The sequence below is a fragment of the Ovis aries genome, chromosome 18, assembly GCF_016772045.2.
Source record: "Ovis aries strain OAR_USU_Benz2616 breed Rambouillet chromosome 18, ARS-UI_Ramb_v3.0, whole genome shotgun sequence".
NCBI lineage: Eukaryota > Metazoa > Chordata > Mammalia > Artiodactyla > Bovidae > Ovis > Ovis aries.
This window is the reverse complement of record NC_056071.1, coordinates 18499867-18513840: the sequence shown is the minus strand read 5'-3', so window position 1 is coordinate 18513840 and position 13974 is coordinate 18499867. Positions and strand designations below refer to the sequence as shown.

General features: G+C 47.1%; 1 protein-coding gene across 4 annotated transcripts in view; it reads left to right on the top strand.

The window, feature by feature from the left end:
• NTRK3 (neurotrophic receptor tyrosine kinase 3) overlaps window positions 1–13974 on the top strand; it is a 431855-nt gene that overhangs the window by 138271 nt on the left and 279610 nt on the right. For all 4 annotated transcript variants that reach the window (XM_060401597.1, XM_042235650.2, XM_060401599.1 and 1 more), the window contains exons 9-11: window positions 8265–8288; window positions 9954–10018; window positions 10814–10916. In XM_060401597.1, the coding sequence (XP_060257580.1) occupies window positions 8265–8288; window positions 9954–10018; window positions 10814–10916 (192 nt within the window). The remainder of the gene's footprint in view (window positions 1–8264; window positions 8289–9953; window positions 10019–10813; window positions 10917–13974) is intronic.

The following is a 13974-nucleotide window of genomic DNA, read 5'->3' as shown; positions in this document are numbered from 1 at the left end:
CCTGTGTTTGTTGGGGGACTCTGGGCCTGATCATTACCTCAATACCCTCATCTGTGAAATGGGCATGATGGTACTGCTCCCATAAGAATCTTGTGAGTTTTGTTAAATGACTTAAAGTAGACAAAGCGTGTGTCACAGGCTTTGATACCTAGTGATGGTTTGATGACCTTCCCTGTAAGGGGCTTCAAGGTCTATCTGATTCATCCCCATGTTTAACAGAAAAGTTAAATCTCTTTCCGCTTGCTGGGTAGAAGCAAGGCTTTGCCTGGGGTTGAGGCTTCCAGGTCTGTGGCTTCTTTCCTCCAACGCTGTGGTGAGTTGACGGGTGGGGAGTTCCTGATGCCATCAACCTGGATGGTGCTGATGTCCAGTGGATGGGTCGGGGAAGGAGAGGTCATTGAAATAATGAAAACATTTTGTTTGAATATTTGGGAGGGGAGTCTGTCTTTGTCTGGGCTGGAATATTTCAAATACCTTCCTGGAGTTGGAGGAGAAGAAAACACTTCAAGAGTTTAGTGAAAGTGGCTGCAGCATCTCTTGGTCGATTTGGCAGCTGATAAGTTTCTATTAGTGAAGTCATGTATCTTTGATGACCTTGCTGATTTCTGCTGGGAACAAGCTAGAGGACCTCTCAGCCTTCAGTTCCTAGAAATCCAGGCTTCTAATGAGGTAAAGGGTAGAGCAGATATCAGTAAAGATATCAGTAAAGACTGATGTCATGCACGCGCGTGCGCGCGCACACACACACACACACACACACACACACACACAAGTGGAGGACTAACACTGCAGCATCTGCTTATGTGAAGGTGACTTTACAATGTACAGATAACCATCAGGGAGCAGCTCCAAGGGGCCGTTTAAATCTTAGCACAAGGAAACCTGAACTCTGGAGACACTGAGAGACACTCTGGAGAGAAGAGACTGCCTGGGAAGCTAAATTCTTGCACGGAGTTCTATGAAGCAGTGATGATGCTATCACTCACGAGAGGACTGAGAATGTGCCAGTGTTTGAGACCCTGGCCATCCCATATGGTCTGACATTTCCAACATCATTCCTAGTATACCCAGTAAAGGGCCTCAGGGCACTTCCCACCACGGGTCACATGGGGCTTTTTAAGAACTGGAAGAGTCCCGGTCGGCACTGTGGAAGCAGCGACCTTCAGATGCAGAGACGCTTTGCTTTTCGGGACCATAAAGTCAGGCTAGGCTTTGTTGGCATTAAGGGCTGGAGTGGCCCTTTGCCCTGCTCATGCCCATCTGGTGATTAGAAAATGGAATCTGTTTTTAAAGAGGAGGTGTATGAACACTGACGGGGGAAAGTGAAGTGGGATGAACTGGGAGATTGAAGTTGACATGTATACACTACTGTGTAGAATATAGATAACCAATGAGAACCTACTGGACGGCACAGGGAACTCTGCTCGATGTTCTGTAGTGACCTAAATGGGAAGGAAACCCAGAGAAGAGGAAATATATATGTACGTATGGTGATTCCCTCTGCTGTGCAGCCGAAACTGACACAATTTTTTTAAAAAGAGGAGAATCTACACTCCCTCATGAGTGAGGAGTGAAGCTCCTGCCAAGTGATGCTTCTGTTCTTAGAGGGAAACTCCTGGGGTCTGGAGAGAGGGGGAGCCCTTGAATGTTTGAGAGATGGGGCAAGACACTCCGGCTCCTGTCCACAGAGGGTGAGCTGGCCACGGGGCAGCGGGATCAGTGGAATGGTGCAGGGCGTGGCTTTTCCCACTGGGAGGGAAGCCCTTCTCTGCATCCTCCCAGCCGTACGTACACCTTCTCTGTCCCCAAGAGACACAGCTGCCCCTCCTCATCACCTCTGGACACCCCTATCACCTTATCAGCTCCAATCAGGCCAGTCGTTCTCCAGGAGCGGTCCCCAGACCAGCCGCATCCACATCACCTGGGCAGGTGTTAGAACTCAAATCCTAGAACCCCACCCAGACCTATTGAGTCAGAAATTGTGGGGTGGGGCCCAGCACTCTGTGTCTTGACAAGCCCTCCCACCCGCAAAATTCAGACGCTCTTATTTGCCAGCTACCGCTGTGGCATGTGGTGGACCGAGGAGGCAGGAGAGAGGGTGGAGGCATAGAGGAGCTTGAAGGCAAACCGCTCACCTGAAGCGGGTTTCTCGGACCCACCTGCACCCTGCCAGGGCCTTCCTGTGCGAAGCTTTGCTTGTTCGTAAAGGATCACTGGATGATGGAAAGGCAGTGACGGGGAAGAGAGGGGCCAGTTGTGACAGTGAAAAAACAGCTAGGCATTCAGGAGAGTCAGTCATCCCGTGACTCAGGCAGCAAACTGCACACCTGCTGAGCCCTGGGTACAAACGCTCTTGGTGGATTCCTGTTCTTCTCTTGCTGTAAAGTAGTGGGGAGGTTGTGTTTGTCATTTGTACCCCCTCACTCCCAGACAGCAAAGCATGTCTGGGTTAAGAGGTTAAGAGCGGAAGGTCTGAAATCAGACAGATTGAGGTGCAAACCGCATCTGTGGTCCTACTGGACAGGTGGCCTCAGCTCCTAGAATAGGGCTTGGTACACAGTTGGCGTGAGGTACCTCTGTTTCTTCATCTGTAAAATTTGGATGATAACCAGAGCTCCTGCCTAAATAGTCATGAGAATGAATGAAGTGATGCCTGCCAAGTGTTTCGCTCTGTGTCCGGACAGAGGGATGGTTCAACCACTGTTGGCCTGGACCCGGATTCTGGGCAGAGTTAAGGAGTTGAGTCCAGGAGTTCTGGAATTGGTAGTCACTCTGTAATCAAGCTGGGAAGTTCTAACAGACCGTCTTCAGGCAGTTTCATCGAGGGTAGTGGTTATGGAGTCACAAGCCAGGGTTCAGATGCTCACTCAGCTGCCCATCAGCTCTGTGATCTCAGGCAGGTTACTCAGCCCCCTTGCTTCTGCCTCAGAGACTGTGGTGAAGATTAATTTACAGACAGTGGGTCAATCTGCCTAAAATATCTCCCACGGTGCTTGGTACAGAGTAATAGCAAAACTAGTTTGTTTTTATTAAAAAAAAAAAAAAAAACCAAAACACCCAAGGACAACTGAAAGTGGATTTGTTTGGGGAGGGGACGGAGATCTGAAGGTGAAGGCCTTCTTTCCTGACTGTTCGTGCGTCGGAGGCCCACAAGAGAGATTGGATTGAAATGAATACACTGAGTGGAAGCGTCTGAAGATGCAGAGGCTTCGATCAGAGGATTTTCTCCGAGCAGGACATTGAGATGAAAATGTTCCGGGAAAGCTTTCTGTAAGCTTCACATCCTATGCAAATGTTGGTGGTTCCTTCTGCATTTCCGGGGAAGCACTAGAATGTTCCGCCTGGAGTTTGAGCCTTAGTGTGGAGCTAGTCCTTGGAAAGGAAGATGTGTTCTAGGAGCATGGGATCTTCTTTCATGTTCCAGGATCTTGGAGGGGCCACCAAAAAGGATCTGGGTGTAAGAGTGGGCCCATGAGGAGTCAGGGATCTGAGTGTCAGGGGAGGCTGGGGATCATGTTAGGGTCAGGGTGGTACCTGGAAGGTCACCATTAGGGATCCTTAGATGATGTGATAGCAGGGGGAATGTTGCCAAGGGGTGTGTGTGTGTGTGTGCATGTATGTGCATGCTTGTACATGTATATGGGTGAATGTGCAAGCATGCATGTGTGGGAACGTGCGTGAGTGTATGTTTATGTGTGTGCATGTATGTGTATGTTTATGTGTGTGTTTGGGTATATGCAAGGGGTGTGTGCATACATACATGTGTATGTGTTTGTACGTGCGTGTGTGTGCATGTATGTATTTATGGGGGTGCCTGAATGTATATTTATGTATATGCACAGTGTGTGTGCATGTGTGTGTGTATGTGTGTATGTGTGTATGCAAGGGATGTGTGTGTGTATGTGCATGTGTTTGTGTGTGTGTATGGGTGAATGTGTGTTTATGTATACATGTGTACATGTATGTATGCATGTGTATATGTGTGTTTTTGTGTGTGTGCATGTATGTGTGTAAGCAGGGAGTGTGTGTGCACGCATGCGCATCTGTTTGTACTTGTGTGTGTATGTATGTGCATTTATGTGCTTATGTATGTATGTGTGCATTTATGTTTGTGAGTGTATGTTTATGTGTGTGTGCATATATGTGTATTTATGTGTGCGTGCACGTGTGTGTGTGTGTGTGTGTGTGTGTGTGTTTGCCTGCACTCCTGCAACGAATATCTGCGAATACTTGACGAAACATTTAGGAACAAGTGAGCTGCCATAACTCTTGAGTTCTCCTTTTTTCACTTGGCCAGGAAGTCTCTTCATTGTGACAGCAGAAACCAGAATTCCCTCAGGGCCCTAGGTGCCACCGAGGGGAGAAACCATTGCACTAGCGCCCTTAGCGGCATCAAGACTGGCTTCTTTCCCCTAAGGAACTTGTTGAGACTAGAACGTGCTCCCAGCCTTGTGGGTGCTGGGGAAGTGGAGCGGGCAGCCGCGTGTGGCCATCTGCGTGGGGTGGGCCGAGCATGTGGATGCCTGGCGCAGCTCCCTCCTCTGTCCTCACATCTGAAGCCAGGCCATCTCTTCACGTCATCACATCTCAGTGCATCTCTGTCTGTCTGGATGCAAGCTGCTGCCTCTCTTCTCTTTTCTCTGGACCCCACTGGCTTTTCCCAGTGAGTTTTTCTTGAGGAGTTTGCGATCTGGAGGAGACATATGCCTTCCATTCGCGCCTGGTCCCCTTTGGGATTCAGATGCTGCCTTGGCACATGAGTCCAGTTGTTCTCCCAGCCTGCTGGTGCAGGCAGAGATGAGGACCACTCTTGGGTACCATCCTCTTCCAGGGTGGAGTTTCAAGTCCTCCCACAGATTACAGAGAACCCCAGAGGTCTGGCTCTTCCAGGTGTCATGTGTTTCCTGGGTGAATACATGTCACCAGGCTCCTACAAAGGAGCTAAGCATTCATAGGGTCACTGAGAAATTACAGGGTTCACAGATTCGGCCGAAACATTTGGCTGACATGAGAATATTCTCCAATAAAGGAAAAACTTATGAGAAATATGCAAATCAGTTTTATCTATGAGTTAATCTGGCATGTCTCTTTTCTCTGAAACCACAGCTAGGGTCCCTTGACCCCCATCTTCCTCCCAAATCAGGTAGTTGGTCACTTGAAGTTTAGAAAAGGCTGGGGGTATGAAGGAATTTGGGCAAAGCCGTATTGCTGTCCCTTGAATCATGAAAAGCAGACGATGAACAAGAAATCTACTAACAGTGCATTTACTATACGTAGAACTTTCTTTAAAGGACTCCTTCCTCATAGAAAGCATCATTTTCTCCACAGGTAGTTAGAGAGCAGAGCTTAAGTTGCAATGACTGAAAGCTTAGCTAGCCAAATGTCTGGCAAATAGAAGGTCCATGATGAATGAATGAGTGAGTTGTTGTTTTTAGAGTGTGGTAGGCTTGTGACAGGAGGAGCTGTGCTACAGTGCAGGGGTTCTCAAAGGGAGCAGCATCCTCATCACCTGAAAACTTGGTCAAAGCGCAAATTCTCGAGACCCACTCCAGACCTCCTGAATCGGAAACTCTGGGGTGAGGATCGATAATCTGTATTTCTTTTTTTAAAAAGCTAAAAAAATTTTAAGTTCTTGATTTTGAAATAGTTTGAGATTTACCCTCCCAAATTGCAAAAGAATACAAAAGACATTCTTATACCCTTCACCCAGCTTCCCCAATGTTGCCATCTTACATAATCACAGTGCAGTGATCACACCCAGGAGTGATATTGATGCAACCCTATTACCTAATCTACAGACTTTATCTAAATTCTATCAGTTGTCCTTCTCTTCTTGAGATCCAATCCAGGATTATACATTGCACTTAGCTGCCATGTTACCGTATTCTCTTTAAATCTGGGGCAGTTCATCAGCCTTTCTTTGTCTTTCATGGTCTTTGTACTTATATTCACTCACTAGTTATATGATCTGCATACTTATTCACTAGTTATATGATCTGTGTACATATTCACCAGTTATATGATTTGTGTACATATTCACTAGTTATATGATCTGTGTACTTATTCACTAGTTATATGATCTGCGTACTTATTCACCAGTTATATGATCTGTGTACATATTCACTAGTTATATGTAGGCTATCCTACAGTTTGGGTTTGCCTGGTGTTTTCTCACAATTAAATGCCAGTTATGTGTTTTTGGTAAAAGTGTCACAGAAGTAATGTTGTGCCCTTTCAGTACAGTGTGTTGGGGGTACATGATATCTGTACGTCTCATTACCTGTGGTGTTAACTTTCTCACTTGGTGAAGATGGTGTCTGCCAGGTTTCTCCACTCCAAAATGATATTTTTTTCCTTTCTGTAATTAATAAGCATCATATTTTGAAGCTTTATAAATATCATTTCTTATCATTCTTTCACATATTAATTTTAGCATTCGTTGGTGATTCTTGCCTGAAACAAATATTAACGTGCCATTTGTTAATGGTGATTTTTTTCTAGTTCCATCCTTTCCTCTCTATTTATTAATTGGAATATTATTGTAAGGAAGTGCTTTCTTTTCTTCCTCATTTGTTGATTAAATTACTTCTTATATCAGTATGGACTCATGGGTATTTATTTTGTTCTGTGAATTACAATCCATGTGTTAATTTGCTAGAGCTGCCATGAGAAAAAGTGTCAGGGACTAAATGGCTTAAACAGCATAAATGTATCTTCTTACACTTCTGGAGGCTTGCAGTCTGAGATCAAGGTATCAGAAGGGCTGGTTCTTTGTGAGCCTCTCTCCTTGACTTGCAGATGGTTGTCATCTCCGTGTGTCTTCATCTGCCTCCGTATAACTATGTCCTAATGCTCTCTTATAAGGACACAGGTCGTATTGGATTAGTGCCCACCTCAATGAGTTTATTTTTTCTGAACTTTCTGCAAGGGGAGAAAAATATTTGTTTTTTTAATCGGAGGATAATTACTTTACAGTGTTGTGTTGGCTTCTGCCATACAGCAGTGTGATTCAGTCATAAGTATACATACGTCCCCTCCCTCTTGAACCTCCTTCCCACCCTCCTATCCCACCTATTCCTCTAGGTTGCTAATGACTTTAACTTAATTACCTCTTAAAGACCCTACCTTTAAATATAGTTAAAGTTTAAGGTACTGGGGGTTAGGACTTCTGTGTCTGAATTTTGGGCAGATATAATTCAGCTCATAACAACCTATGATGGTCATTATATTTTGTTGCTCAAATCATCCCTGGTTTGGCCATTGGAAACCCCATCACGGTGGCTCCTGCGTCCTTTCTTCCTTCCCCTAATAATTTTTGGGTGCTTTCTTGCTTTTCAATACCACAAGATGTTCTAGGCACATCTTTTACTTTTTCTTCCTCAGCCCCAGAATTATGCATTTCTCCAAGAAGCCCTCATTCTTTCTGTTGGAGGATAGTAGTGGTCATCTCCTGGATGCCTCTGTGGCAGGCTGAAGTGTGAGAATCTCTGACAAACTGATTCTGAGCCCAGGCTTGAATCCAGGTGTATCCCTTCTTAGATGAGTGACATTCAATTAGTTACTTGATCTCTGTATGTCTGTTTACTCTCCTGATGGCAGGGTGTAATGCTACCTATCTCCCAGGGTCGGTATAGGATTGGGTGATGTGTTACATAAAGCATTTTTCACACCCCCATCTCATAATCAATGCCCAGTAATGATTGGCTTTCATTATTAGGTGATCATTTCTAAAGGCCAAAGACTCAATAGCACATTTTCATCTGGGAAATAGATTCTAGAGGGATTCCCAAGCATGTCTCAGTGACCTACTAGAATAAACTTTACAGGTGGGGACTTATGATCTTGAGATCATAGCTGGCATTTCCCAGGAAGATCACAGACACCCATCCTGCAGCATTTCTTCTGGGCTCTCATGTCCACCAGCATCCCCAATGCACTGGGTACCTGAGGGAAGGCTGTGGGTGTGACGGGGAGTCTGGATTTAATTCCTCACCTCATGGTTTGGTTTCCAGTCTCCAGGTGGGCCAGGCCACCTCCCTTGAAACCCAGGAGTTTTAGCTCTTATTCCTTCCCCATTTGGAAGACCACCTTCTAAGGAGTAATAGGGTGTGGGGGAAGGGTGATGTGCCAAGGGTTTTAGTTTTCAGTTGCCAGGGCAACAGGGGATCATGGTGAGTGGGAGAGGTCATAGCTATGAAGAAGATAGAGCGAGGCTGTTCCGATTTGTATTACGTTTGTTAATTATCTCTGTCTTTTTTTTGCAGAGAGCACGGATAACTTTGTCTCTTGTAAGTCTCTTTTACCTTTTGCTTTGAAAGTGGCTTATTCTGATACTTTTGGTGACTACTGAGTCCAGATAGCCCTCTTTCCTGTTTTATCACCATCCCCAGACCCATGGCCGCTGAGAGGATCCAAGTGAACCGTGAAAGGAGAGTGGAAGCTCTTCTTGGGCAGTTCCAAGCCCACGCCTCTTAGACGGTCACTTGCTGCCTCAGTTTTCCAGCAGTTTTCTAGGGCCTGACCATGTTGCGGGTCTTCCTACCCAGACAGAGAGAGGTGGTGTCAGGAAGGGTGTGGGGTTCATGTGCCCCGGTGGACCCGTGCTGAGCATCTCAGTTGTTCTTGCAGAGAGAATGTGGAGCCTATGATGTTAGTGTTTGTCACCTGCTTCAAGAGCCAGGGAATTTGGCCAGAACCCACCCAGGTGGTGCTAGTAGTAAAGAATCTGCCTGCCAGTGCAGGAGACCTCAGAGACATGGGTTCAATCCCTAGATCAGGAAGATCCCCTGGAGGAGGGCATGGCAATCTACTCCAGTATTCTTGCCTGGGAAACCCATGGACAGAGGAGCCTGGCGGGCTACAGTTCATGGGGTCGCAAAGAGTAGGATGCAACTGAAGCAACTGAGCACACAAGACAAGTGGAGCTGTGACTGGCAAGGTCTCCCATAGGCTCATCTGTCTTTAAATGAAATTATTGAGGCTCAGTCTATAAGCGATTCAGAGCCAGGACTAGACAACTCCCAAAGGACTTGGGGGTCTGCTCATGGACTGTAGGGGAACCCATATTTATTCCTTTTCCTTTTGTCCCCCATGGCAGAGGAATGGTGACAGCTGAAGTCATTTCAGCTTCTTATGTGGCCTGAGACAGCAGACAGTCTTTTTTAGGACATGCATTGCTGTTCAGCTCAGCTGTAAATATCACCTGTAATTCCTTTATTTGTCCTTGGTCTTAGAGGACTTGTCATCTCACAGAATATCCCTCCGGAGAAATTTGAACCGGGGGTGTCTGGATAAGTTGGTGATTACAGATGGAGTTCTGAGGGAGGCTTGGCTGCTCCCCCAGGCCTTGCTGGGAAGACCTGGTGTTTCCTAGTCAGATAACCTTGTTGCTTAACTGAAGCTGCCACTGTGCTCTGAAATCTGCCTCAGGGCAATGGATAGTGGGTAGTTTGTGGGGCCACAGGCCTCCTGGATCTCACTGAGGAGTGAAGAGGGAACAGGATGGGCATAGAAAGAAGGGACAGGATAAGGGATGCAGAGAGGAGCTGTGTGTAGCCAAACAAAGCTGCCTTCACTGACAAAATGGGCTGAATCCAGACCCTGGCTGTGATCCCAAACCATCTCCCTTCCTCTTATCTATCTAATAGCTCATAGCCCGTGTTGCCCAGGTTAGGGTTAGGTTCTTTACTCTGGGGTGTGAATCGGGGGATGAGAGTGAAGGCTCTTTATGTCTATGCAGTCTGCCCTTGAGCTGTCAACACCTGCCAGGGAGCCTTTGGGAATCTGGTCTCTGGGGACCCCTGCAAAGCCTGGAGAGGTCAGACAGAGTCTGACTTCAAAGGCGTATTCTCTAGGAAGAACTTTCGAGAAGGCTTGGGAGTTGGGTAAGAACTGTGGGGGAGGTTCTTGTGGCCAGCAAACCAACGACTCTTCTGTTTTCTGTTTGTTTTCAGTCTACGAAGTGAGCCCCACCCCTCCTATCACTGTGACCCACAAACCAGAGGAAGACACTTTTGGGGTGAGTCACTTCTTGGTCAAGAGAAAGGTGTTTACTGATGCAGTGGTTTTCCGCCTTCTATTTTAAGTCGTCAACTTTTCCAAGCACCGCCTTGTTTGGAACTGTGGCATAAAGAAGCCGTGATGAATGACCTCCTCTCAGGTGGTTGAAACTTGATGAGAAAAATTCATTGTTTGAGGAAGTCTTTGAGGATCTGCTTTAAGCCCCCGGGCTTGGAAGAGAAGAGTTTGAGAATTCCCACTGCATTAGCAGCCAGCTGGGCCTGATTTGAAGGGGCTGCTAATTGTACAAACTTTTACAAAAGTCAGAGTTGCCCGGGTTGTCTTCTTGGGTGGGAGGTGCCCCTACCCCCATCTCAGGGCCTGAGATTTCTCTGGGGAGGAAAGGAAAGAGGTCTTTTTAGAATCTCATGGATAAGAATATTAGCCCAGGCAGGTTAATGTGAAGATGCAGGATGTACTTGCTAATTAAAACCACAATGAGACAATAGACAGAAGCCTCTCTGGGCTTCCTCCTGAGTCTGTTGGGATGGCCCTAGCCGAGAGAGCTCAGAACACTGAATTGCGGAGGTTTTCTCTAGTCGATTTGGGTAATTTATTTTTTGATATTTGTAGAACCTCATAAGTTATGTCTTCTTAAGACTTTCTTCAGTCTGAGAAGTTCTGGAGTTTACTGGAGTTCTGGGAGGGCTCCGGTTGCTCCTATACGAGCGCTGTTCTCATCTGAGCCCGTGTGTTACACAGCCCTCGGGTTTTCAGTGACAGTGCTCGCTTGTCTGTGTTTGGCTCCTAACAGGTATCCATAGCAGTTGGACTTGCAGCTTTTGCCTGTGTCCTGTTGGTGGTTCTGTTTATCATGATCAACAAGTATGGGCGACGGTCCAAATTTGGAATGAAAGGTAAGGTGGGCTGTTCATTTGCGAGGGTCGGATCGGGAACCATGGCTCCTTTTGATCAAAAGATGCTGTTTTGGTCTCTCTCTGCTCTCTGAGTGGGTCTCTTGTGGGGGGCTTAAGTGGCCCTGGCTGGTGACTCCTGTCTACACCTTTATTATTGGTAATGATGGATTGAAGGCAGTATTGGTGTCTGTGAGGACCAGACTGTGGATCAGTTGGTTTTTCTGTGATGACCGAAAACATGGCTTCAATGGGCTGGTGCCAAGATGATGCAGAGAGGTTAAGAAAGTAAAGTGAAAATTTGTTTAAGCAAGGAGACACTCTTAGAGGGAGAGCGGGCAGACAGATGAGGGATTCATCTGTCTGGGTCTCTTCGGCAAGCCAGTTATGAGGGGCATATAAATGAATGGGCAGAATATTCACTGAGGAAGGAGGGGTTTGGGGGTAGACTTGCCTGATTTTTCATCCCAGCTCCATTTTCCCGAGGGGAGGAAGAACTTCTGTCCCTGTTTAGCTTAGATCAAAAGTGTCATGGCGTTTATGCATGATGAGTACTTCCTATCTGTAAGGCTAATCTTGTTATAATGAGAGGGTGTGTGCGTGCTAAGTCTCTTCGTTGTGTCCGACTCTTTGTGACTCTGTGGACTATAACCCAGCAGGCTTCTCTGTCCATGGGATTCTGGAATGGGTTGCCATGCCCTCCTCCAGAGGATCTTCCCTACCCAGGGATCAAACGCACATCTCTTACGTCTCCTGCATTGGCCGGTGGGTTCTTTACCAATAGTGCCCCCTGGGAAGCCCAGCGCGTAATGAGAACACAATGAATGAAAGATGGCATTTAGACTCAGGAGGTTCCTGCCTTTCCTCACCTTTCTTTGCTGCTTGAACCCTTATCACCCAAAATATGTGGTTTGCTGTGAGTCTGAAGGTCCCTGCTTTCCTCTGTCTGCCTGTGGACCCCTGCTGTGTACAGGCTGTGTGGTTTCTGGCCACCTGTCTCCTGCCCCATTTATCTGCTCATACCTAGCTACCTGCCTCCTGAAACAAAGGGACTTTCTGAGTAACCAGGTTTCGCCCTTGCCTGCGCCTATCCGTGGAGTTGTGATGAGAAGGCATTCAGAGAGTTAGATGTCGGTGGTAGCCTCTGGCATTGAAAGTGGCCCATGCAGGGTATTCCAGCACATAGCTCTTCACAGAGTTCCAGAAACGATGCCAACAGCATCATGATTGCTAAATCTGCTGACCGGTTTCCACGACAAGGAGCACTCAACCCCATGAACACTGGGATCGGGCATGAGAAGTGGCTCTCCACCAAGACTTGGGTTAAGGGGACTGGCACAAAAGGGGTTAATATGGTAAATTAGCATCCATCTGCCTGGTCCCAGGATGATCTGACCAAATGGCTCAAGGGAGGCTGGGTACCAGTGTTTAAACAGAAACTTGAATTTCAAGATATATTCCCAGCTGGGGTTTCCATTTATGGCTGATGTTAATAGGAGATGGGTGGTGAGGGCTGATGAAGGGTTTGACAGGCCATCAGGTTCCTGAGCTAGGATTCAGGGTGGAGCTTTCTGATGAGATTATGGGATCCAGAAAGATGATTTCTATGACTTCTGCACCAGAGCTGGTATCTGTGGTGGGGGTCTTGACTGGGGACTCAGGAACTGAAGGGGAAAGCATAAATGAGATTCACAGGGATAGCGGTCCCTTGAATTAAGTGTGGGCTTCTCAAGTGGCTCAGTGGTAAAGAACCCGCCTGCCAGTGCAAGAGACAGAAAAGATGAGGGTTTGATCCCTGGGCCAGGAAGATTCCCCTGGAGAAGGACATGGAAGCTCACTCCAGTATTCTTGCCTGAAGAATCGCTTGGACAGAGAAGCCTGGCTGGCCTCAGTGCAAGTCAGATATGCCTGGGTGACTCAAGAACAACAAAGAATTGATATGCAAATGTTTGAGTGTCTGTTCATGGCCTGGGGGTGTGGGGTTGGAAAGGAACTAATCCTCAGATCCTATTATGTTCTCAAAAGAGTCTGTGACTGTCCTATAAAGCTAGAACACTGATGTATAGCAAGAGATATGGCGTAGAGAACCAGAAAGGTAGGAAATGGGGCAGACTGCCTGGCTTCCTAGAAGCCTCCCCCATTTCTGCTCTGGTGAAGCTGAACAAGTCCCAACAAGGCAAACCAGGCTTTCTTGAAGTACATGAAATATTTTGTCCAAGAGAAATATGCACACAGGCAAATTATAAAACTTTCTATATATACATATATAGAAGCTTGGCCCAAAGCCAGATGACTTATTAAACAAGAGGAGCCCATGGTCAGGTACCTTGGCTGGAGACATTTTATCTGCCAGTAGCCCACGTGCCAAATAGGGTTTCACAGTTTTGGAAGATGAGCCATCAGCCTGTAAGGTTGGAGCCTGCAATCTTCTTTTAAAAAGATAATTAATTGATTTTTGGCTGTGCTGGGTCCCCTTGTTGCTGCACAGGGCTTTCTCTAGTTGCATTGAGCAGGAGCTACTCTCTCTGTGGTGCATGCGCTTATCGCTGCTCATGGCTTCTGCTTTTGAGAGCACAGGCTGTAGGGTGCTCAGGTTTCAGAAGTTGTGGCTTGCGGGCTTAGTTGCTCCACAGCATGTGGGATCTTTCCGGAGCAGGGATCGAACCCGTGTCCCCTGCATTGGCAGACGGGTTCTCTGCCAGTAGACCACCAGAGAAGTCCCTGAGTCTTCAATCTTAGCATCATGCTTGGAGTCCTGGCTTTGAGGACCTAGTGCTATTTCTTGTGCAGACTTTTCCTACTGTGGGAGGAACTTTCCTTTGTCTTCCTCCCTTCACCTGAGAAAACAGCAGAGCCTCGAGCAGAGGGAAGAAGGGGGCATTCCTGCTCTCCCCACTGAGAGGCGCGCCACCAGCTGAGGCCCTGCGACAAGCTTGGCAGCGCTGTGAGAGCAGATTTTTCCTATTAATTGTCATCCGGTTTCTGGAACAGCGTGTCCCCATGTCGGATGGATTAGGCAGCACCCAGGGCGGCGCCTTCCCCTCAGCTGTCCTTGGAGCCT